Below are 27664 nucleotides of genomic sequence, written 5' to 3'. Positions count from 1 at the left end.
AAAGAATAGTTTTGAACAAGCAATCAAGTAGGTACATAATAAAATAAAATGAGGATTATAAAACTAATCATAAAAGAATTAGTACAAAATAAAACCGAAATGGAAGTTTCAAAGAAGACACATTGAACAATTATAATCTTTATAGCAGCAATAAATAGTGTGAGAAGTACAAAATTTCCGGTTACATAAAACTTGTTTGAAAATATAAAGTTTATAAGAGAAATCTTAATATGATTTATTTTTAAACTTTGTTATAGAAGCGTGTATTTAAACAGAACTTATACCTGTATTAGCTTTTAGTATACTTTAAGTAACAAAAAACAGTACAAATGTATAAGTTTGTTTTAATTCAAACTTTTTTAGTTTTGCTGAGCACCGTAGTGCATTGTACAGTGTAGACATGTTGTTAGTTATAATAATTTTGTAAAAATAAAATAAGTGAACTGCACAAAAGTTTTCACCTAAAATACAATTTAACTTAAATAATCTAAATTATCAACAACAATTAATAATAAAAATAATTTGGTAGGAGACATTTAGCTTGCATAGATATTTTTTCAATAAAACGTGGAATAAAAAAACGTTAGTTAGTCTTTACTTAACTTTACATAAAAACGTAAGCAGCAACAAATTTGGAAGTATTGTTAGGTCTACAACTATTAGCAGATGTAGCACATGTATTGCAATTCAAAAAAGTTTGTACTAAAAAAATAAACTTACTATAAAAAACTAGAAATTTAAAATAGTTTATGTCTTTCTCTCTATGTTTTATTATTTACACGTCTTTTAACACGCCTTTAAACTCCACAGCATTCGTGTTGCCTTGTAAACAGTTCTTTGGAAAATGAATTTTCAGGCTTAACGAAATTCTGACACAATTCGTTACTTTTTCCATATTCACTTAATTGATAACCAGTAATAGCTACACCAGCAGGTTGGTAATAATTAAATTTACTATTTTTCATATCAGAAATTTCTACTGGTTGGCTGGCTTCTAAGCATTCTCCAGCTACTCTATCTCTTTCATTGTTTAGTTTTTCCAACTGAATTGACATTTTTTCAATACCATACTCCTTTATTTTTCTCCACAAGGTGGCGTTAAAGTGATCGAATAATGTTGCGTCAGCCTCATTCCATCTGCGCACCTGAAAATATCAACTTTAATAAAAAAATATATTTTATAAAGAATAATCTGAATATTTTTTAGCATGAGCTTGGAATAAATGCTTAGAAATATTAACTTAATAGTAATAGTTTTATAGTAACCTTGGATAAATAAAAAATAATATAGACTGAAACATTCAAATGATAACTTTTATTCTATACCACTGAGTTTAAGTTATTTAAGGTACAATTATTTTCATAGATATAAATCGCATACTTTTTCTCTTATCCTTTCCTCGTCTATAGGATCATGAGGAGTATGTTTCCTGGCGTTTAAAGTGAGACAAGCAAATTCTTCGATCGGCCAGCAGAGCAAGTCACTCAACAGCACCATTGATTCGTCGAAATAGTCGGACACCAGAATCAGGTCGAATATATTGTCGATTTCGGTGACAGCTTTTTTCACATACTCCTTATCGGCTTGTCTGTTAATAATTTAATAATAGTTACAACTAAAAACTAGTACTTTTATTTTTATTATTTCGTATTTATAAGTTCATATTTAACTTAATTTTATTCTACTTAATTGTCACCAAGATTACACTGGTACTAAGGTAATGTTTTACTGGTTAAAGATTTCCAGAACTTACTAGTAACGCTTAAACAAATTTTTATAAAATTTTCATTAAGATTTTTTTCAAATTAAAATTTTAATCAAATTAACTTTTCATCAATTTCAAGAAACCGTATCTAATTTCAATTTGAATCTAAAACGCAATAAAAGTTTTGAAAACTATAGTGCATTCTCAAAATCAACTTACAGATTATTACGTCATAAAACTTAATTTTGTGTATGTTTACTAATTTCGTACCAAAGTAAACATTTTTCCTCAAGAAAATCTTAGTTGTCAAAATCTTAGTTGAAAACTTAGTTGTCAAGCGCAATACACGCATGGTTGCCACTGATCAAGCTGAGAAAAATTTCCTGACTTTTCCTGACTTTTTACCAAAATTTTCCTGACTTTTCTAAATCAAACTCTTCAATTAAACTTATTCTAAAATACATAATCTAACACTTGAAACTATATAAAGCTTTCAATCTAATTTTAATACAGGTTAAAATCAACAGTTTTTTTGCTGAATTCTATCATCAAACTTCCAGTACTACCATCACTTAAACCATCTGTGTATGATTGATGTTTGTAATAAACAGCTCTATCAGCAAAATACTTGTATTATTACCTTAAAACACAGCTTGTCTGAAAAAAGGCACATTTTTTTTAGCATTTCCTAGCATAAATGTATCTAGATAAACAAACGACATATAAGGAACTTTTACAATTAAAACCTTGAATTAATTACGAACTTTCACAACTAAAATCTTAAAACAACAACAAACTTTTACACTTAAAACATTAAAACAATAAAGAACTTAATAAAATACTGTTTTGTTAAATGAATGTACTAAAATTTATTTTTTCCGTTTTTTATTAGCACTTCAACCTCTTTATCTATTGAAAATATGGTTTCCTTCATCTTAACTGCATTCCGCTTCATTTTCTTTGCAGTTAAAATCATTTGCCTCATTTTATTTAAATTGCTCTCATCTGCTGCCCCTACACTTGTTAAAGAGAATGTTTTCTCTAAATCAAGCCACAACTTGTGGGCTTCATTTCTTTTCTTTTGGCACTCATTTATTTTTACTTTCATTTATGAAATATTTCCTCTTATCATTTAGTATAAAATTTGTAACAAATAAATATACTCTTATTTACTTTAAAAACTTAAGTTACTCTACAAAAAAAAAAACAAATAAACTTAATCTTGGCATATAACTCTCTTATAACTTATTTTATAAATTTAAACAACTTTGAAAAAATTATAAAGAGGTAAAGTATACACATTAACTTGTTACATAAAATACTAAACTAACTACTTAGTTATAAAGAACTCAATTATTTACTTAAACAAAAAACACTTTGATTCTAAAATTATGCTAGATAAACTTTTTGTATATATCACAGTTTCACTATAAGTGTCCTTGCTACAGATCATCAATACTAAAAAGCTTACAAAATCTGCTTGTTCAAGTAGGGTACTTGTTCAATATGTTAATAGAAAATTATTTCAGTTTTGTAAAGGATATTTTACTTATTTATACAAAATGAAAGCATTTGAAATAAAATTAAATATTATTGTAAATTTCTAGGAAAGTTTTGGATTTTTTTTCTGACTTTAAAGGACTTTTAATAAGTTTTTACCATTTGAAGGCTTTGGAAAACAAGGAATTTTGTAAATTTAAACTGACAAAATCTGACTTTTTTTTTAATTTTATCAAATTTCCTGACTTTTTTTCAAAACCCCCCATTTTTTCCTGACTTTTGTCATTTTTTTTAATTTTTCCAGACTTTTCCTGATTTCCTGACCGAGTGGCAACCACGTGAAAAATAGCAAACGTTTTATATATCAAGTACACAAATAAAAACTTCACACTATTTTTGTATATTTTTTATATGTCTTCAAAGACTCTGTAGAGCAAGGTTACCCAAAGTGGGCCATGAAAAAAATTTAGGGGGCCATGAGATCATAATTTGAAAATTACACTAGATATTCTGTAGTTGATGGTGAACAGCAAAAAAAAAGAAGTTCTGAAATGTTTTTTGAGAAATCTTGTTGGAGGGAGTCATAGCTTTTTCAATTTCTTTAAAAGGGGGCCTTTTGAAAAATGTTTGGGAAACCCTGCCGTAGAGGTTTCAACTTCTATTAACAGCGAAATTTTGTCAGTAAAATAAACTATTTGCATTCAAAAACAGTTGTTTTAATAATAAAAATTTTAATTTAACTAAATACATTTTAAAACAATAATCGCCACCTTAATACATTTAAAAACTAGTGTTTCTAACTTTAACATATGTGTGCAGGCACGTAGCTTGGCATGTTTCTGCAAACCTGCAGCAACGTATATAAAACTAGTGATCTACCAGACTCACTATCCGGGTCCGGATCCGACCGGATATTGCCATTTTTGTCTGATATCCGGATCCGGCCAGATATTGATATTAAAAAAAAGTCCGGATCCAGGTCCGGCCGGATCCTAACAGAGATCTGGCCGATTCGGATCTAGTTAGTAAAAAAGAGCATACAGAAAAGTATTTTTTTCAAAAACAAACCCTGTTTAAATTAAAAAGAGTCATTTTTGTCAGAAAATAAGTTCGAAAATTAAACACCTACCGTGATTGGCTCATTTAGTACAAGAGACTAATTTACATTTAAACTATGAAACAAACATTTCAGAAATGCAACTCTTTACCTATGTTGTAAAATTAAAAACTTTACTACCAAATTGTCAACCTTATGGCTAGCTGTTCTACTGATTATTAGATTAAAGTAATTTTAGACTCACTAAGCCTAGTTTATACTCACTCTAGCTAGTTTTTTTTGACTTAAACAGTGGCAACCCTGCTAGTTTGAAAATTTTTGAAAATCTAAGGCTGCCTCAGACTAGTTTAGTTTTTTATAAAAACTCAGGCTAGTTTTAAGATTTTTTGAAAAACTTAGGCTAGTTTTCTTTTAGATTTTGAATGGAGTTTGAGATGATCCAGTTTTTAATATTTTGTGATTTTCTAGTTAGCTTTGTTCAAAAACTTGATTTTAATTGATTTTAGATTGGTAAGGCTATAGGGGGGTCCACCTTGATACTTACAAGTTGATTATATTTGATAGATTTTAATCTTTGCTACCAGATACTTTTTACAGCTTAACAAAATTCAAAGTAGTTTTCGAGATACAAGGGGTCAAAGCCGGCCAGCTCAACAGCTTCATTATAGAAGATGCAAACTAAAAAGGCGAAAAAAACCATTTCATTAAAAATCTATTTTCTCCTACAGTTTTTAAGCAATCTTATTTAAATTTTCACAGTTTATTGTTTACTAAATTTTAAATCATTTGAGTGTAGGAAATTTTTTATTTTGAGAAAAAGTCCCCTTTAAAAAAAAAAGGTGTTTTTTTTTTTTGAATTTTAGACCTTAAGTTATTCGAAATTCCAACACTCAAAAGCTTTTAAACTGTGTAAGGAATATTTTTTTGAAAATTTGAGGTACCTAGCTTAAAAAACTTAGGAGGAAATATATTTTTTGTGAAATGGATATTTCCACGTTTTTAGCTTGCGCCTTCCATTAGGTCCCTATGGAACTCTTCGGCTTTAACCGCTTATATCTCAAAAACTACTTTGAATTTTGTTAAGCTATAAAAAGCATCTGGTAGCTAGGATAGTATTCTATTAAATAAGATCAAATTAAAAAACAATGTTTAACCCCCTAATGCCTTAATTGTAAACATTACTTAAAATGTTCAACCTTGTGGCTAGCTATTTTACTGATTTTTAGCTTAAAGTAGTTATTTTTTTGGTTTTCCAAAACCTCATTCTGACTCAGGAAAGTTTATAATCACTCAGGTTAGTATTTTTGAATCAAAGAGTGGCAACTCTGATATTAGCTTAAATTAGGTGATATTCTGGTTGCCAAAAATCATGGAAAGTTTATAAGTTTAGCAAAAAAGATATTTTAGTGTTTTTTATTGTTCTTTCAATTTGAAGTTTTTTTTTACTGTTCTTTTAATTTAAGTTTTTCTTTTGTTCTTTGAATTTTAATAAAATTCAAATGTAAATATTGTTCAGAAAATTAGCAAACAACCAGCTACTATTTTTAACTGTTAATCTTAATTAGCCTTAATAACATATCATAAACTTTCTTATTATTTAATTAATTTAGCAGCACATTAATACTTTTAGTCTAAATTTTTTTTAAACTTTAATTTTTTTAAATTCAAAAGTGTATATTTAGATATAACACATAAAAGATAAACTTCACAGAATTATACTTAGTTAGTAGTTAGTTATATAAAATTGCATTATCGTATATAGTAGTTTTTATACTACTTACATTACAAATAACTTAGAGTATTAAGAATACGGTTCTGGATCCGGTCGGATTTTAATTTGAAAAAAAAAGTCTGAATCTGGGTCCGCCCAGATTCTAATTTGAAAAAAAAAGTCCGGATCCGGGTCCGGCCGGATCCTAATTTGAAAAAGAAGTCCGGATTCGGGTCTGGCCGGACCCAAAATTGTGGGTTTGGTACATCACTAATAAAAACGTGCTTTTGTTTAAATTTTTTATTTCAAAAGACCCTGCTTTCTTAGCTTTTTGTTTTCATTTATACTTAGTTTTGCGCTCCAGGGAGATAATTTTTAAATATAAACACGATTTAGCACTTTAAGTGGCTTAAAATTCAAACAGATTAAATACATCTAAATTATATACATTTATTCTATCGACATTATTATATTATATATAATTGCATTGTACCCCCTATGACGTCATCACAAATCGTGTCTGGTGTTTTTGTTATTTTGCAGATTCGTATCTCTTTTGAGCAAGCTACGTCCCTGGATAAGTGTAATTTTAAGACTAACACTTTTAAGATGTCAGTGAAAGAATTTTTTGATAAAAAAAAAAACTAAGGAGACACATAACAACTGCTAAGTTAATATTTCTACGATGCCTGAGTTTGTATAAAAATATATAGACACAATAAAACACCAAACGTTGTTGTTATATTAATTTAATCAGAACTTAGACACCAATGTCACATACTGAGTTTTGTGGTTACACGACAATTCAAACCCTGACAATTCTAAATTTTGATGTTATATTGAAAACACAAAAATGAGTTTAAATTTTCAGTAATTAAGCTTTGAAAACATTATTACAATAATTTAAGTTTTCAGGACTTAATTTATTTGAAAAAAAATAATAATAAGTAACTAATTTTATAAGCTTCAAAAAAATATTAATTTTACACAATCAGATTTAGAAAATTCATTTATAAAATCTAATTTAAAACTTAAACAGTACTCTTTCTTTATTAAACTAACACATGTTTCTGTATTTTAATAAGTTAACCTAATTTAACAGAGCTCTGTAAAAAAAATTGTAAGGAAAGAAGAGAAGCTAAAGTAGGTGTGTATATGTGTTAATTAAATATAAGAATAAATACTATAGATCTCTTTTATTTTTAATAAACACTTATTCTTATTTTAAAAAACACATATATACACCTACTTAAGCTTCTATCCTTTCCTTACAGTATCTTTTTTACAGAGCCCGGTTGAACTGTGCTAACTTGTTTAAACATTGAAACATATGTTAGTGAAATAAAGAAAAGAGTACTGTGAAAGTTTGTTATTATCATATAGTCCAGTAAAATTGTTTTCTAGGATCTTTATAAGCAAACGATTAATTTTTAATTTGAATTTGGAAATTTTAAAATAAAAAAATTAAAAAATTTAGTTTAGATATTCCAAAATCTTGGAACGTACAATTCAATTTTTAAAAACAGGCAGTAAAAAGTAATACCCAAGTTACAATTTTTTTAGTCACCTGTTTCCAATAGTTTGACATTTTAAAATAAATTAGTTTAAATATAAACCTATAAACTCAAAAAAATTGAAATTAACTATGATGTAATTTTTGTGTTAAATTAGTTTCTTATTTGTTTTAAATAGTAATACTCAAAGTTAATAACATCACGATTCAACTAGTTTTACATTTTAAATAATTAAACTTTATAGTTTTTAGATAAATAAACCTTCCTTATTTTAATGTTAAAACCATTTTTGAGATATATAAATTTGAGGTTTTTAAAGCATACTTATTAATACGTTTTACAATAGAGTATATAAAAACATAAACAAACCTTTTATTATCATATCCGAAGTCATACAGCATATGAGATCTGGTGAAGAATGAAAATGCTGACTTTGGAGATGTGTTTACATATTTTTCAGCATTGTCATACCTGGGTAAATGATTATTTTAAATTTTGTTTTTATTTGTTTAATAAGGAAAAAAAACTGTTTTTAAGTTTTATTTACAACATGGAGTAAGCATATTGTTCTATCGTTTTTTTCTGTTCTGGTGATAAAAATTAAATAAATTAGAAACTTTTAAGTAATGTACAAATTACAATAGGTTTAAACTTTTGTTTTTAAAAAACTTTAGGTTGCGCTAATTTAATAGCATGGTTGCCACTGATGAAGCTGAGAAAAATTTCCTGACTTTTTCCTGACTTTTATAAATCAAACTCTTAAATTAAATTTATTCTAAAATACATAATCTAACACTTGAAACTATAAAAAGCTTTCAATTTAATTTAAATACAGGTTAAAAACAACAGTTTTTTGCTGAATTCTATCATCAAACTTCCAGTACATCACTCAAGTATGATTAATGTTTGTAATAATCAGCTCTATCAGCAAAATACTTGTATTATTACCTTATAAACACAGCTTGTCTGAAAGAAGACATAATTTTTTGGCATTTCCTAGCATAAATGTATCTAAATAAACGAAACGACATATAAGGAACTTTTACAATTAAAACCTTGAATTAATAAAGAACTTTAACAACCCAAACAATAAAACAACAACAAACTTTTACAGTTAAAACATCAAAACAATGAGAACTTATTAAAATACTGTTTTTTAAATGTATGTACTAAAATTTATTGTCTCCGTTTTTTTATTAGCACTTCAACCTCTTCATCAAATGAAGATATGGTTTCCTTCATCTGAACTGAATTCTGCTTTATTTTTTGGCAGTTAAAATCATTTGCCTCATTTTATTTAAATTGCTCTCATCTGCTGCCCCTACACTTGTTAAAGAGAATGTTTTCTCTAAATCAAGCCACAACTTGTGGGCTTCATTTCTTTTCTTTTGGCACTCATTTATTTTTACTTTCATTTATAAAATATTTCCTCTTATCATTTAGTATAAAATTTGTAACAAATAAATATACTCTTATTTACTTTAAAAACCTAAGTTACTCTACAAAAAAACAAATAAACTTAATCTTGGCATATAACTCTCTTATAACTTATTTTATAAATTTAAACAACTTTGAAAAAATTATAAAGAGGTAAAGTATACACATTAACTTGTTACATAAAATACTAAACTAACTGCTTAGTTGTAAAGAACTCAATTATTTACTTAAACAAAAAACACTTTGATTCTAAAATTATACTAGATAAACTTTTGTGTATACATCACAGTTTCACTATGGAAGTGTCCTTGCTACAGATCATCAATACTAAAAAGCTTACAAAATCTGCTTGTTCAAGTAGGGTACTTGTTCAATATGTTAATAGAAAATTATTTCAGTTTTGTAAAGGATATTTTACTTATTTATACAAAATGAAAGCATTTGAAATAAAATTAAATATTATTGTAAATTTCTAGGAAAGTTTTGGATTTTTTTTCTGACTTTAAAGGACTTTTAATAAGTTTTTACCATTTGAAGGCTTTGGAAAACAAGGAATTTTGTAAATTTAAACTGACAAAATCTGACTTTTTTTGTAATTTTATCAAATTTCCTGACTTTTTTTCAAAACCCCCCATTTTTTCCTGACTTTTGTCATTTTTTTTAATTTTTCCTGGCTTTTCCTGATTTCCTGACCGAGTGGCAACCCTGTAATAGACAATGAACGTTTGTTTAAAAATCCTTAAAAACAACAGTCTGCCAAAAAAACTTTTTTTTCAAAAAATCCTCTCAATTTAAGTTTCTTTAAATAAGCTAAAGTTTTAAACAAGGAACTTTTGTGATATTTTCCAAGCTGAAAAAAGTTAAAACTTCAAAAGTCGCGTTTTTATAAGCACTCGAATATAAATACTTAATTTTAAAAAAATACTCATTAGTTAATAACAACTTTGAGCTTATAAAAAATGAATAAAAAAAAGATAAATGTTAACTTAGCACTACAGTAATCTTGAAATTGATTTGCTTGTTTGAAAAACAAAATAGAAAATGTATCAGAAAAACCCAAGAAATATTTTTTGTTGCAATTAGCCATTAACTAGTGACAACCAGTAGTGTATTAATAACTTCAAGGGTGAGAATTTTTCATTTTCTAAAACTTATATTTATACAATCATTAGTGGCAGTTTATGTAAATAGAAAAAGTACAAGTAAAGTGTATTAGAATGTCTAATCTAGTAAAAAAAGTATTTTTTTATTTATTTAAGGTAAGTATTTATTTCAATCGGGTTGCACATTTTTCAAAATTAAAAGATCTATGATTTCAAAATCTATATGCTTTTTAAAATTAATTTAGCTCTTTTATAATAGTCAAATTTCTCTTAAAGATTATAAAAGATTTTTAGCTTGAACAATTATTTCATTAAATGTTTTTGAAAAACAAACCAATTTTCAATAGACTCATTTTTTGCAATTCTTTCAAAGGCAGGAACAACAGGTCTGAAGTATTTGATGGAAGATCTGTATAAAGAAAGTGGTTCTCTCACACTGGAAACCCACAATGAATCATCAGGCATTAACTGTTTAATACTTTGGTGATGAAATCTCGTATGATGGCACAAAATGTTGGCTGTAAAAGAGTTATTGTAGTGCATACTTCTGTACTTTGAAACATTGTTTAAGCTTTTTAAACTTTTAAATAAATTTATTATCTAAACGACATATTTCAAACCATAATTTAACTAAAATTTAAAAACAGTTATTCATAAAATATTTGCTCATCATAAATTATAAAATAATTGAGCATCAACCAAATGCTGATAAAAGTATTTCTTACCCATGTGGGAAATGTATGCTGTGCGATCGAAATGGTAATAAAGGTTAAAATCACTGATAGTTTGAAATTAAAAACCGGATAATTAATTAAATTAAAAAAGAAATTAAATTGTAAAAATTTTGGGATCTATGCGGCAGAATGCATGGAATGTAATGAATATTATGCTGGACAGACGATAACATCCTTTTCGCAAAGGTGGTGCTTGCATAGATATAATTGGAAAAACATGGATAAGAATGAGGTAAACGATCGAGCTGCACTTTAACTTCATTATAACAAAAATCATCCTACTATATTTAAAGAATTTGAAAATGCTTTTATAATAACTTTTTTGGACAGCTCAGAAGATCAAACAGAACTAGATTTTTTAGAAAGCAAATGGACAAATAAACTAAAAGTTAAAATTAATATAAACAAAACAATACTACCTTTTTACAGATAAACATTCAAACTAAAAAAACTTTTTAATTTCTTTATTATACTTAAACTTATTTTTGTTTATTAAAAATTGTACCTTAATCTTTCCAAAATAATTTGAGTACTCCTTTTTTATTTAAACTTTATATTTAAAATTTCAATTAGTACGTAAAAAAGTTACTTTATCTCAAGAAAAATAATTCAAGTGGTATAAAATGTTATTAATTTTTACTTAAAATTAAAGATGAATGTTACGTCACTATATTGCATGTTTTCACTTTTTTATACTTAACTAAAAATGCTCTGTTCATAATTCTTATATCTACTTGAGAATGATTTTTTGAAACTAGTCGTAGATTTTTTTAAGCAAAAATATTGCAGATTTCTTTTAAAAATTTTTGAAGTACAACTTCCTAAATAATTAACTACGATCAAGAAAAAAAGAAATCCAATAAAGAAAAGTATACTGTGCTGGAAAGATTTAAGGTAATTTTAAAATTAATTTGTATTCTGTAACTGATTAAGACTATAAATCTCCATTTTCAAACATGCACAATCACAAAGAATTTGCTTATTTTTATAGAATTAAAGAACTCAGCATTTTTTTAAAACGTATAATAAGGAATAACATTGTACTTCAATCTAATTTTAAAAAAGGAATAGACCATGACTTATTACTAATACAACAGAAAAGAAATTTAAATTTTAAACTCAAGTCTATACAAAATGAAACTAGAAAATACGAATTGAAGTTTAAAAAGGAGTATGTTCAAAGAATAAACTATTTAGACAGTTTACGCTTAAGATACTCACAAAATAAGTTTAAAGAACATTATTTAAAAAATTTTGATTTTCTATTCAATAAACAAAAGGACAAAATTATTGCTTTAAATGCAAAAAAAACAGACAATTAAAAATAAAAAAAGTTATCAAAGGTATAAAAATCGTAAAAAGTTAAAGGAAAGGGTTTCAGAAAACAATATTTTAGAACAGGCAAAATCAACAATAGTCAACAAATCAAATTTCAACTTAAGCAATAATCATAAAATTTTATTAATGCACGGCTTAAACTTTGCACCAACACCCAAGTGGAATAACAAATTAAAAGATCAAGAATGGTTAAGATTAATGAAACATATTAGATCTGTAGAATGGCAAAATGTTTTAAATAGTAAAGATCAAAAAGACAATTTAGAATATAGACTTTATTTACCTGAAAAGCTTAAAATATAAAAACATAATAGACCACCTAACACTTTAGTTGATGAAAAAATTAAAACTTATTGCAGTATTACCACAAACAAAGTTAGAAATTTAGATACGCAAGTAAAAGAGAAATATATTAAAATGAGCAATTTAAGTATTAAACTGAAAGTTGCATTATATGAGTTGAACAAAAAAATTAGAAGCATAAGTATAGTAATATGCAGATCAGACAAAGATGGTAAATTAATTATTTTAAATTTCGATGACTACAACAAAATTATGAATCGAGAACTTAAAGTTTTCCACAAATTAAACAATCTAAATCAAACAGACATTACAATTCATTTTGAAAATATTCGTAAAAGGGCTAATGACTATATTATAAACTTACATAAATTAAATTGCATTGATGACAATATACTAAAACACTCTGTTGGAATAAAATATAAAAATGGAATATACTCTAAAATTAAAGGAACAATAGCAAAAAACTTTCATTGTAATGTACCAGCATACGCTTACCCTCTTTTAAAAACTCATAAAATAGAAAAATCAAAAATAAAAAACACACCAATTTACGAAATACCAACTAGACTAATTCAATCCGCAGGAAAAATAACTACCTCAAGAATCACAAGTTTTTTAGAAATGCTAATAAAACCTATAAGTATAAAATTTTGTAAATATGAAATAAACGAATATTGCAAGGACAGTAAAAGCTATCTAGAAGATTTAGATAAATGGAAAAACAACTTATCTCTAAAAGATTTTAATAACAAAAGTACTTATTTAGTGGCAGCGGATGTTCAGGGACTTTACCATAATATAAGCAGAAATTTGGTAAAAACAAGTTTATTAAATGCGATTAACAAATGCACGAACTACTCAGAGCAGGTGGGTAAGATTTTAGTCGACCTCACAATGTTCTGTTTAGAAAGTGTGATAGTACAGAACGGAGATTCTTTCTACAAACAAATTAAGGCCATAGGGGGGGTAGGCCATGTTTTTTACAAGTTGATCTTATTTTTTAGAGTTTTTACTAAGCTTCAAGTTGCTTTTTACCGTTTTAAAAAATTCGAATTAGTTTTTGAGATATGACCGGCCAAAGTCGGGCCGCATAACAGGTTCCTTATGGGGAAGGAAAAACTAAAACGGCGAAAAAAGACTAATGCATTCAAAATCTATCTCCTCCTTCATTTTTTAAGCAATCTTCTTCAAACTTTCACAGTCTATTCTTTATACAATAACAAAAAAACGTTAATTGTGACTTTAAAAAATTTTAAGTAAAAATACCTTTTTTTTGAAAAAAAAAATTTTTTTTTGATAAAAAATCACTTTTTTTTTCTAATTTTTTTCATAAAATTTTTATTTTTTAAATTATTAAAATTCACAAATAACGTTTTTTTCTCATAATGTAAGGAACATTTCCTGAAAATTTGAAGAAGATTGCTTGAAAAATGAAGGAGAAGATAGATTTTATAGTCCGTTTTTAAAAACTTGAGAAAAACGGCTTTGAGGTTTTGGTAAGTTTGATTTTTTTATATAAATATTTTTATATTATCGGTCATAAAAAAAAAGTTACTTAATATTTTTAAAATCTAAAAAAAGCATCTGAAAGATTATGAAATTTACCTTAATATAAGTCTATATGTTATTTTTGGTCAAAAAATGGCTTCTACCCCCCCCCCCCCCTATGGCCTTAACGGCATTGTAACGGGAATTAACAATTTGGTTTCTATAGCAAATATTGCTCTACACCATGTTTTATTACAAATCGCCCCAACTCTAAAAATAGCAATAATTTTTAAAAGGTATATTGATGACATAATTTTCATTTCACAGACTAAAGAAACAACAAATAAAATTAAAGAAAAACTTGAAAATGTATTTATTAATTATAATTTAAAACTTATCTTTAGAGAAATCTCACTACATAGTGATATAAAACAATTAAAATTTTTGGATTTTAATCACATTATGAATGAAGGAGAAAAAGGTGGATTTTATGTAAAGAATTATGTAAAACAAACTGCAATAAATAGTGTATACATCAATGGAAGGTCTTATCACCAACGCTCTATATACAAGTCAATTGTATTTAGCGAGTCGATACGATTGAGAAGGCTTTGTGAACGTGATGACGATTATTTAAAAGCTTTAAATGTTTTAAAGGTTAAATGTTTAAACTCGTATTTTTGTAAAGATTTAGTCATCGATATGACAGAAATTACAAAACAATGGAAAAAACGCTTTGGACCACCTAAAAACAACAGAAAACAAAATATCATTAAAGAAAACATTAGCATATGGACAACAAATTTTCCTAACTTATTAAAACTAACTAAAAAAAGAAAAACAACTTACCCAAACACAATGATAACATATAAACGACCAAACACACTAGCAACGTTACTTATCAATTATAAAATAATTGCTCATCAACCAAATGCTGATAAAAGTATTTCTTACCCATGTGGAAAATGTATGCTGTGCGATCAAAATGGTAATAAAGGTTAAAATCACTGATAGTTTGAAATTAAAAACCGGATAATTAATTAAATTAAAAAAGAAATTAAATTGTAAAAATTTTGGGATCTATGCGGCAGAATGCATGGAATGTAATGAATATTATGTTGGACAGACGATAACATCCTTTTCGCAAAGGTGGTGCTCGCATAGATATAATTGGAAAAACATGGATAAAAATGAGGTAAACGATCGAGCTGCACTTAAACTTCATTATAACAAAAATCATCCAACTATATTTAAAGAATTTGAAAATGCTTTTACAATAACTTTTTTGGACAGCTCAGAAGATCAAACAGAACTAGATTTTTTAGAAAGCAAATGGACAAATAAACTAAAAGTTAAAATTAATATAAACAAAACAATACTACCTTTTTACAGATAAACATTCAAACTAAAAAAACTTTTTAATTTCTTTATTATACTTAAACTTATTTTTGTTTCTTAAAATTTGTACCTTAATCTTTCCTAAATAATTTGAGTACTCCTTTTTTATTTAAACCTTACTTTTAAAATTTCAATTAATACGTAAAAAAGGTACTTTATCTCAAGAAAAATAATTCAAGTGGTATAAAATGTTATTAATTTTTACTTAAAATTAAAAATGAATGTTACGTCACTATATTGCATGTTTTCACTTTTTTATACTAAACTAAAAATGCTCTGTTCATAATTCTTATATCTACTTGAGAATGATTTTTTGAAACTAGTCGTAGATTTTTTTAAGCAAAAATATTGCAGATTTCTTTTAAAAATTTTTGAAGTACAACTTCCTAAATAATTAACTACGATCAAGAAAAAAGAAATCCAATAAAGAAAAGTATACTGTGCTGGAAAGATTTAAGGTAATTTTTAAATTAATTTGTATTCTTGTCATAAAATATTAAAACTATTAATAAAACTATGTCTTTAAAACTAAACCTTTTATTAGTCAGTTAGTTTATTAAACCATAAAACAAATAGTAAAAAGTTTACCTACAAAAAAATTTGAAAATTTAAAATGAACTATTTTGCTAGTTTTACTAGATAAAATAAGTGTTAGTCAATACATATTCAATACTATTTTAGAATTTTATTTTGTATGATGTAACTTTAGTATGTGTGATGTAGTTTACTAAGTACTAAAGTATTCTTAATATAGAATATTTTTTGATTTAAAATTTTGTGGGAACCTTTGTTATTCATTGTGCGAGGCGCAGTGAAGAATCCAGGATATCCAAAATCATGGTCATTTTGAGGCCTCAACACAATCCATTTCTCCTTCCACGCTTTTCTCATTAATATGTTCTGTTTTTAAGTTTATAAAATATTGTGCATGTTTTCAGTTTTTTGCTGCTTTTTAGACAATAATCAATTAAAAACTTTAATTTAAATAGCAATAAATAGAATATATATTTTCTACTTATGGATAATACTAGCAATGATAAACACATACAAGCTTTTGTAAGACTTTGAGTATTCTCTATCTTTAGATTTAAAATATTTCAAATAATATAAACATTCTACTACTTATATAAATATAGAAATTAATACAATTAGGTAAACCAAATAAACTTTCAGAATTCATTACTAGATACAATTTAATAATTTTCTATTTAAGAAAAAAATACTTTAAAACTATATGAACCTGAACTGCACTGCTGGCTGTCTTGTGAGTTTTCAAATACACCAAGTTTTTTCTTGGTACACATTTTTCACTGTTTGAATTTTCAATCAACTGGTCTTTAATACTTTCTGTTACTTCATTTTTGTCAAGTATTACATCTTTCAATACATTTTCACTAAGGACATTATCTGGAATATCAGTGTGTTTTTTATTAATTTTTTCCTTACTACTTTCATTATGTATAACTTGATCATTTTCAAAACTTTTATTTTCATCTTTTATTTCTTCTTTTTTGCTACCAACAGACTCACTTTTTACTTACTGCATTAGTTTATTAAAATACATTTACATTTTATATACAACTGATTTAAATAAGTGTAATATACTTTACAAAACTTCTTCATAAGTACTTTCTCTATTAAATATTTTAATTTTTAACATAAAAATATTATTAGTTAAGAAAATCAAGTGTTTTTTTATTGCAATATTATACTTAGATTATTTAAGATTTAAATTATAAACTAATGTTTGATTAAAAATACAGTTGATTTATTATGTTTATACAACTTTTTTCTAATATTTAGTATTTTTCTAGTGTCTGTATAAATTCTAAAATTTTTGTTTTAAAGTTTAAACAATTACAAATGTTAGAAATCTTTAAAATATCAGTTATCAACGATGGTTTGTAATTAAAAATTCAAAAGAAACAGTTGAGTTGAATAAAACAATTAAAACTTTTGAATTATTCAATTAATTTTCTATGTTGAATCAATAGCACATTTTAAAAATCAATCTAACTGTGTTATTAATTTGAAATATATAAATGTTGCTAGCTTTATTTCATTAAAATCTGTTATGATTAATATTTTATTAAAATTAACAAGAAATTTAAATTTTTTTAAATAAGTAGACAACTAATTATTAAATGAAACTGATTTTAACATAATATTAACATACTTACACTCACTACTATTCTCTTCAGTCTTTACTTTAAGATTTGTGTCTTCAGCTTTTTGTACAACAAAATTTCTGTTAAATTTTAAATTTGTTAAACTGAAAATGTGCAATGAAATTTGTGTTAAATTTTATTGTACAACTAATATTTAATTTGTAGATATTTATATAAATTGTAGGATGATAGTACATGAATAAAATATAATAAGTTTTTATTAGTCTTAATTTTATGTTGATATAAAAAATATGAGAAAAAATTGTTACTTAGTTAACTTATTATAAAATTTCAATCCAATATTAAAAGACAAAATATGTCTATGTTTAAAATGTTTTTTAAACATTCCAACTTATTTTAACTACTCTGAGAATACAAAAAGCTCAACCTTAATTGTATTACAGTTTTTGTATAAAACATTTTGCTTGTTTTGAAAAGTGATTATTATCTAATAAACATATAAGTTTATAATGGTGTTAGTATTTAATTTTTGGTTTAAACAAATTTGAAAAATTATTTTTACTTTTTGGTATGTCAAAAAGTATCTTTACTTTATATTAAACTGATATTCCCTCTTTTACGTTATACAAAATAGTAATTAATTTTTAAAGTAGCTCATAAATTATAACAGAGTTTTAATAATTATTATTCTAAATAAATTTAAACTCATAAATTTAAGAGAGTTCATATACAACAAGGCTATTAATAAAAAACAAAACGGTTATGATTAACTTTAGGTGGGCACGGATATCAAAGTGTAATTCAATATACAGAAATTTTTCAGCTTTATTTTTAATAATTTTCAGTTTTTTTTTTGAAAAGTACATAAGCAGGGCGAAGCACATATACTACTAAATGCAATATCAGGTGACTCTTCAACTGTATATAACAGTGTCATTTCTACAATGCGACTTTTAAACTATTTTTTGTTCTTTTATTATTATGGTTTATGTAGGTTACATATCGCTGTAAATTAATTATAAAAATTAAGTCGGCTTGTAACGCCTCTGGCTAAAAAATTAAACTTTTCAATATTGCAAACATTAGGGGGTTTGTTATATTGTTTTGCCGCCAAACAAACAAAAGTTGGATAGTAGGTTTTGCTTTTTGGAGTTTTTAGATTGGATTTTTTTATATAATTTTACATAGAAGTGGACTATAAAACGCAGTGAGTATATTTAATACTGTTTTGGTATTGTTTTTGCAGTAAATTTCGTGTTATAATAAGTTCTTTGATTTGTTTTTACGTTGTGAGTTGCTATAAATAAATAAACTTTATGGTTGCTACATTCACATTACTAGTTAAAAGTTTTTTGCTATAGATTTAATAAGATTTGTAAACAGTTTGCTTCTCTTAAAAGTTATCTCAGTCAAGATTAGTTCTAAGAGTTTCAAAATAATTGAATTTTTTGAGTAAAATATTCTAATAACCAACCGTTAGTTGATTTATATTCGGTTGTTGCTATAATTAAATAAGTTTTAGTTTTTGCTACCATTATCCATAAGTGTAAATCATTGTTATTTTAGTAAATAATTTGCAAGCAGTCTCTCTCACTTGTTAACATTTTTCTATCAAACTAAGTTATATCAATTTGATACTAATGGTTTAATAGTGTGGCTTAGCACCCCTATACCCTGTTTAAATAATATCATCAGGGCAATTCAATAGTGTGGCTTTAGCACTTTATTCCCTAAATAGTTTCCATCATGGCTAGTAATAGTAATGAGAGTGAGCTTAACTTTACAAGACGAGTCAGTAACCGACTGCGTCGAGCCCCGGCCTATTGACCCGCAATGCTCTGCACTCCGTGACAGGGCTTGTCCCACTGGACAAGTATCGTCCTTGAGTGTACGATAGGTTTTTAGGCCTTATTTAACTCTATCGATAGTGTCATTTCAAATTATATTTTACGATAATAGATAAATTGATTGTTTCTGTTCTTTTCAATAATACTAACATTGGAAAACTAAAGATATTTTATAATAATAAATTTTTATACTACTGAATGTAATTTTAGGTGACTCTTCAACTGTATACTACAGTGTCATTTCAACAATGCGACTTTTAAACTATTTTTTATTCTTTTGGTATTATGGTTTATGTAGGTTACATATCGCTGTGAATTAATTATAAAAATTAAGTCGGTTTTTGGGCCTTATTTAACTCTAACGATAGTTTCATTTTAACTAAGCAAATACAATAACTTATTTTAAAATTAAAGAGCTAGTTTTTGGTTTTATGTACAACACTACAGTAATATCAAGGACTTTATTTATTAAACGAAGTTAAATAAAACTATTACATTTTTGACATAGGAAAAAAACTTAAATTATAGATAGTATTTGGATAGTATTTAAATGACAACTATTTAACATAATTTTTATAAAAATAGTAGATAGTTTAAAATAATACTATTTGTGCTTTATTTAATTTAATATACTTATTTTCAAGTATTTTAAAAATCTGTGCTTTTATAATATTATAAAAAAAAGTATTTGTTATAATAAAATATATTTAGCTTTCCGATGATAGTATAATTGAAAAGAACAGAAACAATCCATTTATCTATTAATGTAAAATATAAATTGAAATGATGCTTAGTTGAAATGACACTATCGTTAGAGTTAAATAAGGCCTAAATCTAAAAACAAACTTAATTTTTATAGTTAATTTACAGCGAAATGTAACCTACATAAACCATAATAATAAAAAAACAAAAAATAGTTTAAAAGTCGCATTGTTTAAATGACACTGTTATATACAGTTAAAGAGTCACCTAAAATTGCATTCAGTAGTATAAGTACATAAGTAGGGCGAAGATAAAACTGAAAATTAGTTAAAATAAAGCTGAAAAATTCCTGTATATCGAATTACACAACGATATTGGTGCCCACCTAAAGTTAATCATAACCGTTTATTTATTTAAAAAAAAGGCATACTTAAAAAACAAAAAATTTAGTTTTATACACAGTAGTAAATATTTTATTTCTTTAAGTTTTAATAATTTACTAAATATTAATTTAAAACTCACATTCTGTTCGTTTCCTTTAAATTCGGTTCATTATAATTACTGTAAACTAGAAATAGTAATAATAAAATCACCAGACCTAGGAAGGTTCTTATAAATAACTTTTTTATTTTTATTTTCATTTTCCTTAACCATGTAGGACGTTAAAGCTTAAACTGTTGTTATTTATTTAATATCTGTAGTATTCTAAAATTATGAATTACTAGTAAAATATTTTGATTAAACAGTATATAACAACTATGTTAAAGTCAGTATTTCAAACAAAATATTATACTGCTTTGAAAAAATCTTTTAATTTTTAACTTTATTATAACATTAAAAATAATAAATCATATGCATAGCTTAACTGTTCAAAATATAGATTTAATTGTTTGATAACAAAAGATCCTAGTTAAACAAGTTCACTGGAATAAACAAAAAAAACAAATACGATTCAATAGTTGACTCCATATTCAAAGGCGAAGATTAATATTCAACACTATTTGAAATTTTTCAACTTTTACTAATAATATCCTTCTAATATTTCGTAATGCTGATCTAATAAACCTCTATTCTTTGGATTATAAGTTTCAAAAAAAAAAACAACTATTGACGTCATAATCGACTACTTAAGACGAAACTCTTGTAATAGCTATTTATTATTTATCGTCCACTACAGGGACGTAGCTAGCAGAGGCGTAGCGTGGGGAGGGACACTGGTGCATGCGTGCCACCCAAAAAAAAGTAAAAAAATCCTTATCCTTTATTTATTTTTTCTGCTTAATTTGCCTTTTTTCAACTATGTTTTTCTAGTATTTGAAGAGTAAAACGAAATTTCTAAACGAGCATAAAGTTATTGTTATAGGAAAATTTATTAATTTTTCAAAAAACATAAAACAAAAATGTCAATTATTTTCCTTATCTTAAAAGCTATCTAAAATTTTTTATTTTATTTTAGAGAACGCATCTTTGCCTTTAATTAAAAAAAAAAATTATTTAATTTGGGGTTGGAATTATTTCATGGGGTCCCTCCAAAAATAAAGGTTTTTTTTCGTTTTTTTTCATCAAATGGTATTAGAACCAAAAATAAATATTTTTTTTCAATTTTTTTTTTTTGATTTCCCTTAGTTTGCATGTTATAAAAACTCGTAAATAGTTATTTTATAAATAATGTTAATATCTTTTACGATTTGGCCCAAAATCAAAATGTAGTATATTACACTATCATTTGCCTTGGCCATTTCCTAGATAAAAAATTGATAAAAGGAAAAAAAAAGTTAATAAGAATGTGAATATACAACAAATTTAATTAAATTATTTTATTTTAGTTTAGTTTGATGTAATTCACATTCTTATTAACTTTTTTTTTCCTTTTATCAATTTTTTATCTAGGAAATGGCCAAGGCAAATGATAGTGTAATATACTACATTTTGATTTTGGGCCAAATCGTAAAAGATATTAACATTATTTATAAAATAACTATTTACGAGTTTTTATAACATGCAAACTAAGGAAAATCAAAAAAAAAAAATTGAAACAAAATATTTATTTTTGGTTCTAATACCATTTGATGAAAAAAAACGAAAAAAAACCTTTATTTTTGGAGGGACCCCATGAAATAATTCCAACCCCAAATTAAATAATTTTTTTTTTAATTAAAGGCAAAGGTGCGTTCTCTAAAATAAAAAAAAAAATTTTAGATAGCTTTTAAGATAAGGAAAATAATTGACATTTTTGTTTTATGTTTTTTGAAAAATTAATAAATTTTCCTATAACAATAACTTTATGCTCGTAATTTCTAATACCAGTTAGTGACAAGTTAGGGAAATTACCCAGTATACTGATTCGGTGTGTAATTGCAAATGCGCACCGATGTTGATGAAAAATTCCATAAGGAAAAATTTTATAACTTCATTAACTTCATAAGAATTTAGACTCAAACAGTACGCAACTAGTTAGTGCACCGCAGTAGTATAACCTTATGACAAATTTTTTTAAAAGGACAAATACATTTTGTTAACAAACCATAAAGCTAAACCTGTTTTATAGTGTTAATGATTCAAGAATAAACAAATTGTTGTAAAAATAGCAATAAACAACTGCTAATAAAATAAAAATAAATTGATAATAATAATAAAAAATATTAATAAAATAATTAAAAAAAAATGAAAAAAATAAAAAATAAAATAAGTAATAAACAAACAGTTCATACTGTGATTACAGTTTTAATCTCACTATACAAGAAGTATTGTTTAAATTATCTAAACTTAAAATTTTTATTAAAAGTAGTTTCTTTTTTTATTAAGATAACAAACAAATCAAACTTTGTTATTCTATCACCCATAAAGTTTAAAAAATAATCAATTTTTGTAGCAAGTTATTTTAAAATTTCTTTAGTCACATTATGAATAAATTTTTAGCAACTTGTAAAACAAAATTTTTACAATCAATTTATAGTCTAATAGACATAATTAATTAATTTTAATTTTAAATTTATTTAGTTTAGAATCAAATTTTAAATGGTATTTAAAAAAAAATCTTTTTATCAACTGTATGTAGTATTTAAAAAATGCTATTCCCTAAAGATCTTAGAAAACTGATTTTAAGATAAGTGAAAAGTTATATTTCTTGTGAATTTTAAAAAGCATTGAAAAAGTTGACCTTAAAACATTTATATTTTAAACATTTTGTTTTGTATCAGAAACATTTAGTAAAATCTTTCCACACACTCAAGATAACTTAGGATTTTATGAAGTTTTGGAAAACTTTAGTATGACTTAGTAAAAATCAGGATAACTCAGAATGTTTTTAGTATTTTTAAGCTCAGGCTGACTAAGAAAAGAACTGTAATTTTTTTACTCAGGGTAGATTTAGTGGTTTTAAAAGCTTTGTTATAATGCCTAGTTTCTATTAGTTTAAAAACAATAAAAAAATTCTCTAAAATAACTTGAAATGCTTATGATGACACATGAAATTTTTAAACTAACTCAGGACATTTATTTTGACTCAAAGAGTGGCAAGGTAATCTTGATATCTTTAAAGTTAATTTTTTTTTGTTTTTTTTTTTGTAAAACATGTTTTATAATACTAAAAAAAAAGTAAAAATTTGTTTTCATTAATTTTTAGATTATTATTTTAAAAATATATGCAAAGTAATATTTTATGGATTGTTGCGAGTCTAAATTATGTCAGATAGAAAAACTATTTGAAGTTCAAAAGCTTGAATTGAAAAATAGCAGACCAACACCAGATATTGCTATTAATCAAGACATGAATAAATATAAATCTCTAGTTTTTTTTTAACTTCTACATTTTTACCTACATTTTTACCTTGAACTGTCCAAGTGGTATGAAATTTTTATTTTTTATTTTTCTTTTTTTTTCAGATTTTCTTCATTTGCAAAAATTTATTTTTACAGTTTTATATTGTAATATAGGTAAAAATGTAGAAGTTAAAAAAAAAACTAGAGTTTAGATTTATTCTACAAAAAATTAAAAAATTTAAAACTTTCAATTTTAATACTGAAGATTTAACATTTTTATATAAAAAATAAAGATAGTATATTAAAAGCTGCAACAAACTAAAAGTATGAGTTATTTTGAGTTTAATACAATTCTTTTTTGTTGATGTAAAATAGATATTAAACATTATTTAGAAATTGCACAGAGAAAGATGTTTTGAGGTAATAATTGTTATACTTAGTTGACTATTTATTTATAGTTTAAGGCCATGGGGGGGTAAGCCATGTTTTTTCGAAATTGATCTTATTTTAAAGCTTTTTGATAAGCTTTAAGATGCTTTTTATTGCTTTAAAAAATTCGAATTATTTTTTGAGATATAAACAGTCAAAATCGGGCCGCATAATAGGTTACCTATGGGAAGGGAAAACTAAAACAGCGAAAAAAGCTAGTTTGTTTAAAATTTATCTCCTCCTACATTTTTCAAGCAACCTTCTTCAAACTTTAACAGTTTAATCTATATACATTACTTTTGAATTTAAAGATTTATGGTAAAAATTTTTTCTTGAAAATAAATACTTTTTTATTTATTTTTATTTATAAAATTTTTATTTATTATAAATATCTAAATTAATAAGTAACGTTTTTTTCTTGTAATGTAAGGAGAATTTTCTAAAATTTGAAGAAGATTGCTTGAAAAATGAGGCAAGAGTTAGATTTTAGTAATCTTTTAAATTTCCGAGAAAATTGACCCCGAAAAATTTGCGGCCCAAAAGTTTTTATTTAGGGGATTTTTTGAGAAAAAAATTTGCGCACCCCTTGACCAAAATACTACGCTACGCCACTGGTAGCTAGCTCAAAAAAGTTACGAATCTGCAAAAATTAAAACATCTGAAATAACTCGTGATAACGTCCTAAAGCAGGGGTCGGCAAACTGCGGCCCGCGGGCCAACTGCGGCCCTCGATGTGTAAATCTGCGGCCCGCGAGCATGTTTTTATTTAAATGGAATGCGGCCCGCGAAGGTAAAAATCTTCGGCCCGCTAGCATGTAAATGTGGCCCTCGAACATAAAAATTTGGGCCACTAAACAAAACTATATTTTAAATTGACTTTTTTGAAAAAAAACTGTATTTTTATTACCTTTAGTCCCTGGATACTGTTTAAAACCGTTTATTATCTTCATTGCTTAAGCTTAAAAATGTGAATTAAGACATATAGCAGTTCTAGCAGTTTTTTTTTAAATTTTAGACTTTGACTTTCTTTTCAAATAACAACATCTTGGAGTTTATACAAAAGCTTACGTACTTGGATTGGAAAGTTTTTTAGCTTTAGTAAGTTAACAATGCAGTAAGTAATTTTATTTAGTATAAAGGCTTTTATGTGCACAAATATCACAGTATTTTACTAACATGTCAATTCTTCATGATTTAGGTATTTTGCTTTGACATGTAATTATAAAAATGTTTCTTTCATAATTATTTTATCACTATAGTGAAATTTGTAAAGAAACATTTAAAAGAAATCAAAAACTATTCAGCATTTTTTTTTTTAATTTGTAAATTACTTTGTTTAAATGGCTAAGTTTTTGAATCTTGGCTTTTTTACATTTATTTTATTCTTTAAAACACTGACTAATTTGATGTAACTGATTTTAACTTTTTTGTTTCGAAAAGTTGCAAACAGGAAAACTTTAAATAGATTATTAAAGTATTTAAGGGTTTTAAAAGAAAAACTTAGGCTGTTCAAAATTAAATTAATACTATAAGGTTTGTTTGTATTTTAATTAACTTAACAAAATAACTGTAACTTTAAACATGTGATGTGTAATGTATTGAATATATAAAGATTATTTTCAAAAACTTAAAATAAAACAATAACTAAATAAACAGAAGTTGATTATATTAAAAGTTTACAAAGTGATCCACATCTGTTTTTTAAGCTAATTTTTTTCAGATGTCAGTAAGAGTTGCTTGTAAATGACTACGTGAAATACTATCTACAAAATGCAAAAGACTAAAAGAAAGAGAAAAAACAACACTATATGAAAAGAACACGATATGAAACTGAACTAGAATAGGAAATGGATATCAAATTTTATCAATTGTTTTACTGCATCACTGTGTTTGCAGTTGATCTTTTATTGTTGTGTAACGTGTAATTTTTTTTCAAACACAAAACGTCTGATAGATTGCTTATTTCATTGTTAAAGAGTTAGGTAGTAATGAAAAGAACAAAATTGTTATATTATTCAAATAAATATATAAATAATGATAGAAATAGTTCTAGGACATAAGTATCATATCAAATATTAATTTTATACTCTAAAACAAAAAAAAAATATTTTAAATGGAACTGGCCAGACCCTTATAAGTAGCTAAATATAACTAAAACCGATTGAAATTAAAAATTGACTAAAACTAAAACTGCGGCCCGCATGAAACTTGAAATTTGGCCCGCGAGAATTAATTGCCTGCCGACCCCTGGTGTAAAATAACAGAGTAGTTGCCAATAAAACTTTTATTTATTTATTTGTATTCAGTTCTTGATATTATAAACAGGCTGCTTAAAGTTTTAGCGTTAGTTTTTATTCATATTTATATTCTACGAATGATATAATTAACGATTCTAAAATACTTGCCTTACGAGCAGCAAAACAAACAAATCCTGTAAACCGTTCTGTCTGAAAACACATTTTAAATCAATTTTTTAGCAATGAAATTTTGAATTATAAACACAAAAAAAAGTTTGTTGTGCAGCTGATCTACAAAACTTAATTCATAATTTAATCTTTACATAACTTACGAACTAATAAGGCTGCTTACAACACACAAGCATAATAAACGAGAAGAAAGCTTATTGTACTTACAAGCGGATGACTAACTGTTGACTTCATAAAAGCTTCCTGCTTATTAGCTGATTGGTAATGAGCAAGTAGGTAGGCGTAAAGTGTACAATAAGTGCAGCTTGCTTACTTTGTTTGTTTTAAAAGTAAATAAATTTAGTTTTTTTTGAAGCTTTTAAAAGCAGCGGATCGCCTAATTTTCAAAAGATATGCACATTAAAAATGAATTTTTGTACGGTGCAGACCAAACTATTTACAATAAAAAGTTTAACTAATTATGGAAAGATAATTAACCTAGTTTATATATACAATATAAAGTATTCTAAGAATTACTTTCTGCTTCTACATCACATACTTCTTGCTTGTTCTATCTATTTTTAATCATGTTATACTTATTTGACTTACGAAAATAAAACTAATCCTATAAGTTTTATTTTATTGAAAACTGTTTGTTCACTTAAGACTTGTACAACTTTTGGCTTAGATTCATGTGACTTAGACAAATATTGATAACTATTTTATTGATAAACCTTTTAATTAGCTTATTCTAAATAAAAATAAGACTTTTTACTTTTTTAAACACTTAAAAACTTAAAAATTTTTGAACATTTATATAACTTTATCACAGTAAAATACAAACAAATTTTATCTTTAAGATAAATTCGCTTATTTCTGCTTACTTTTTTGATAATTCAAAACTTAAACTTTTTGCATATAGTTTTTAAACTTAAAACTATTCTGTTTAAATATTAAACATAAAAATACAATAGCGAGTCAAAATTTAATTGCGTCAATACTGCACGGTGCGTCACATTTGCACGGCATCACTTTAGCACGGTAGGTCAGTAAGCACACCGTCACTTTAGCACGAAGCGTCATTTTAGGATGCTGCGACAT

At 25.6% G+C, this 27664-nt stretch overlaps 1 protein-coding gene across 1 annotated transcript; it reads right to left on the bottom strand.

Moving 5' to 3' along the window:
• Positions 1 to 33: 33 nt before the first annotated feature.
• On the bottom strand, positions 34 to 27664 carry LOC145842869 (galactosylceramide sulfotransferase-like). The gene is made up of 7 exons (XM_082950345.1): positions 27565 to 27664; positions 16530 to 16696; positions 16075 to 16189; positions 10363 to 10546; positions 7858 to 7959; positions 1382 to 1589; positions 34 to 1145 (listed from the first exon to the last, which is right to left on the bottom strand). The coding sequence occupies exons 1-7, from the start codon at positions 27662 to 27664 to the stop codon at positions 798 to 800; spliced, it is 1224 nt and encodes a 407-aa protein (XP_082806471.1). The 3' UTR covers positions 34 to 797.

The sequence above is a fragment of the Thalia democratica genome, chromosome 8 (genome assembly GCF_965202585.1).
Source record: "Thalia democratica chromosome 8, ktThaDemo2.hap1.1, whole genome shotgun sequence".
NCBI classification, from domain to species: domain Eukaryota; kingdom Metazoa; phylum Chordata; class Thaliacea; order Salpida; family Salpidae; genus Thalia; species Thalia democratica.
Note: the sequence above shows the minus strand (reverse complement) of the source record. Positions and strands in the feature narration are given on the sequence as shown.

Excerpts from the sequence above, each read along its gene's own strand:
- LOC145842869 (XM_082950345.1), bottom strand. The coding sequence starts at position 27,664 with ATGTCGCAGCATCCTAAAATGACGCTTCGTGCTAAAGTGACGGTGTGC. Across the intron at positions 16,190-16,529 it reads CAGCCAGCAGTGCAGTTCAG|AACATATTAATGAGAAAAGC; the intron begins GTTCATATAGTT and ends ACTTAAAAACAG. Across the intron at positions 7,960-10,362 it reads AATGAGTCTATTGAAAATTG|GTATGACAATGCTGAAAAAT; the intron begins GTTTGTTTTTCA and ends TCATTTACCCAG.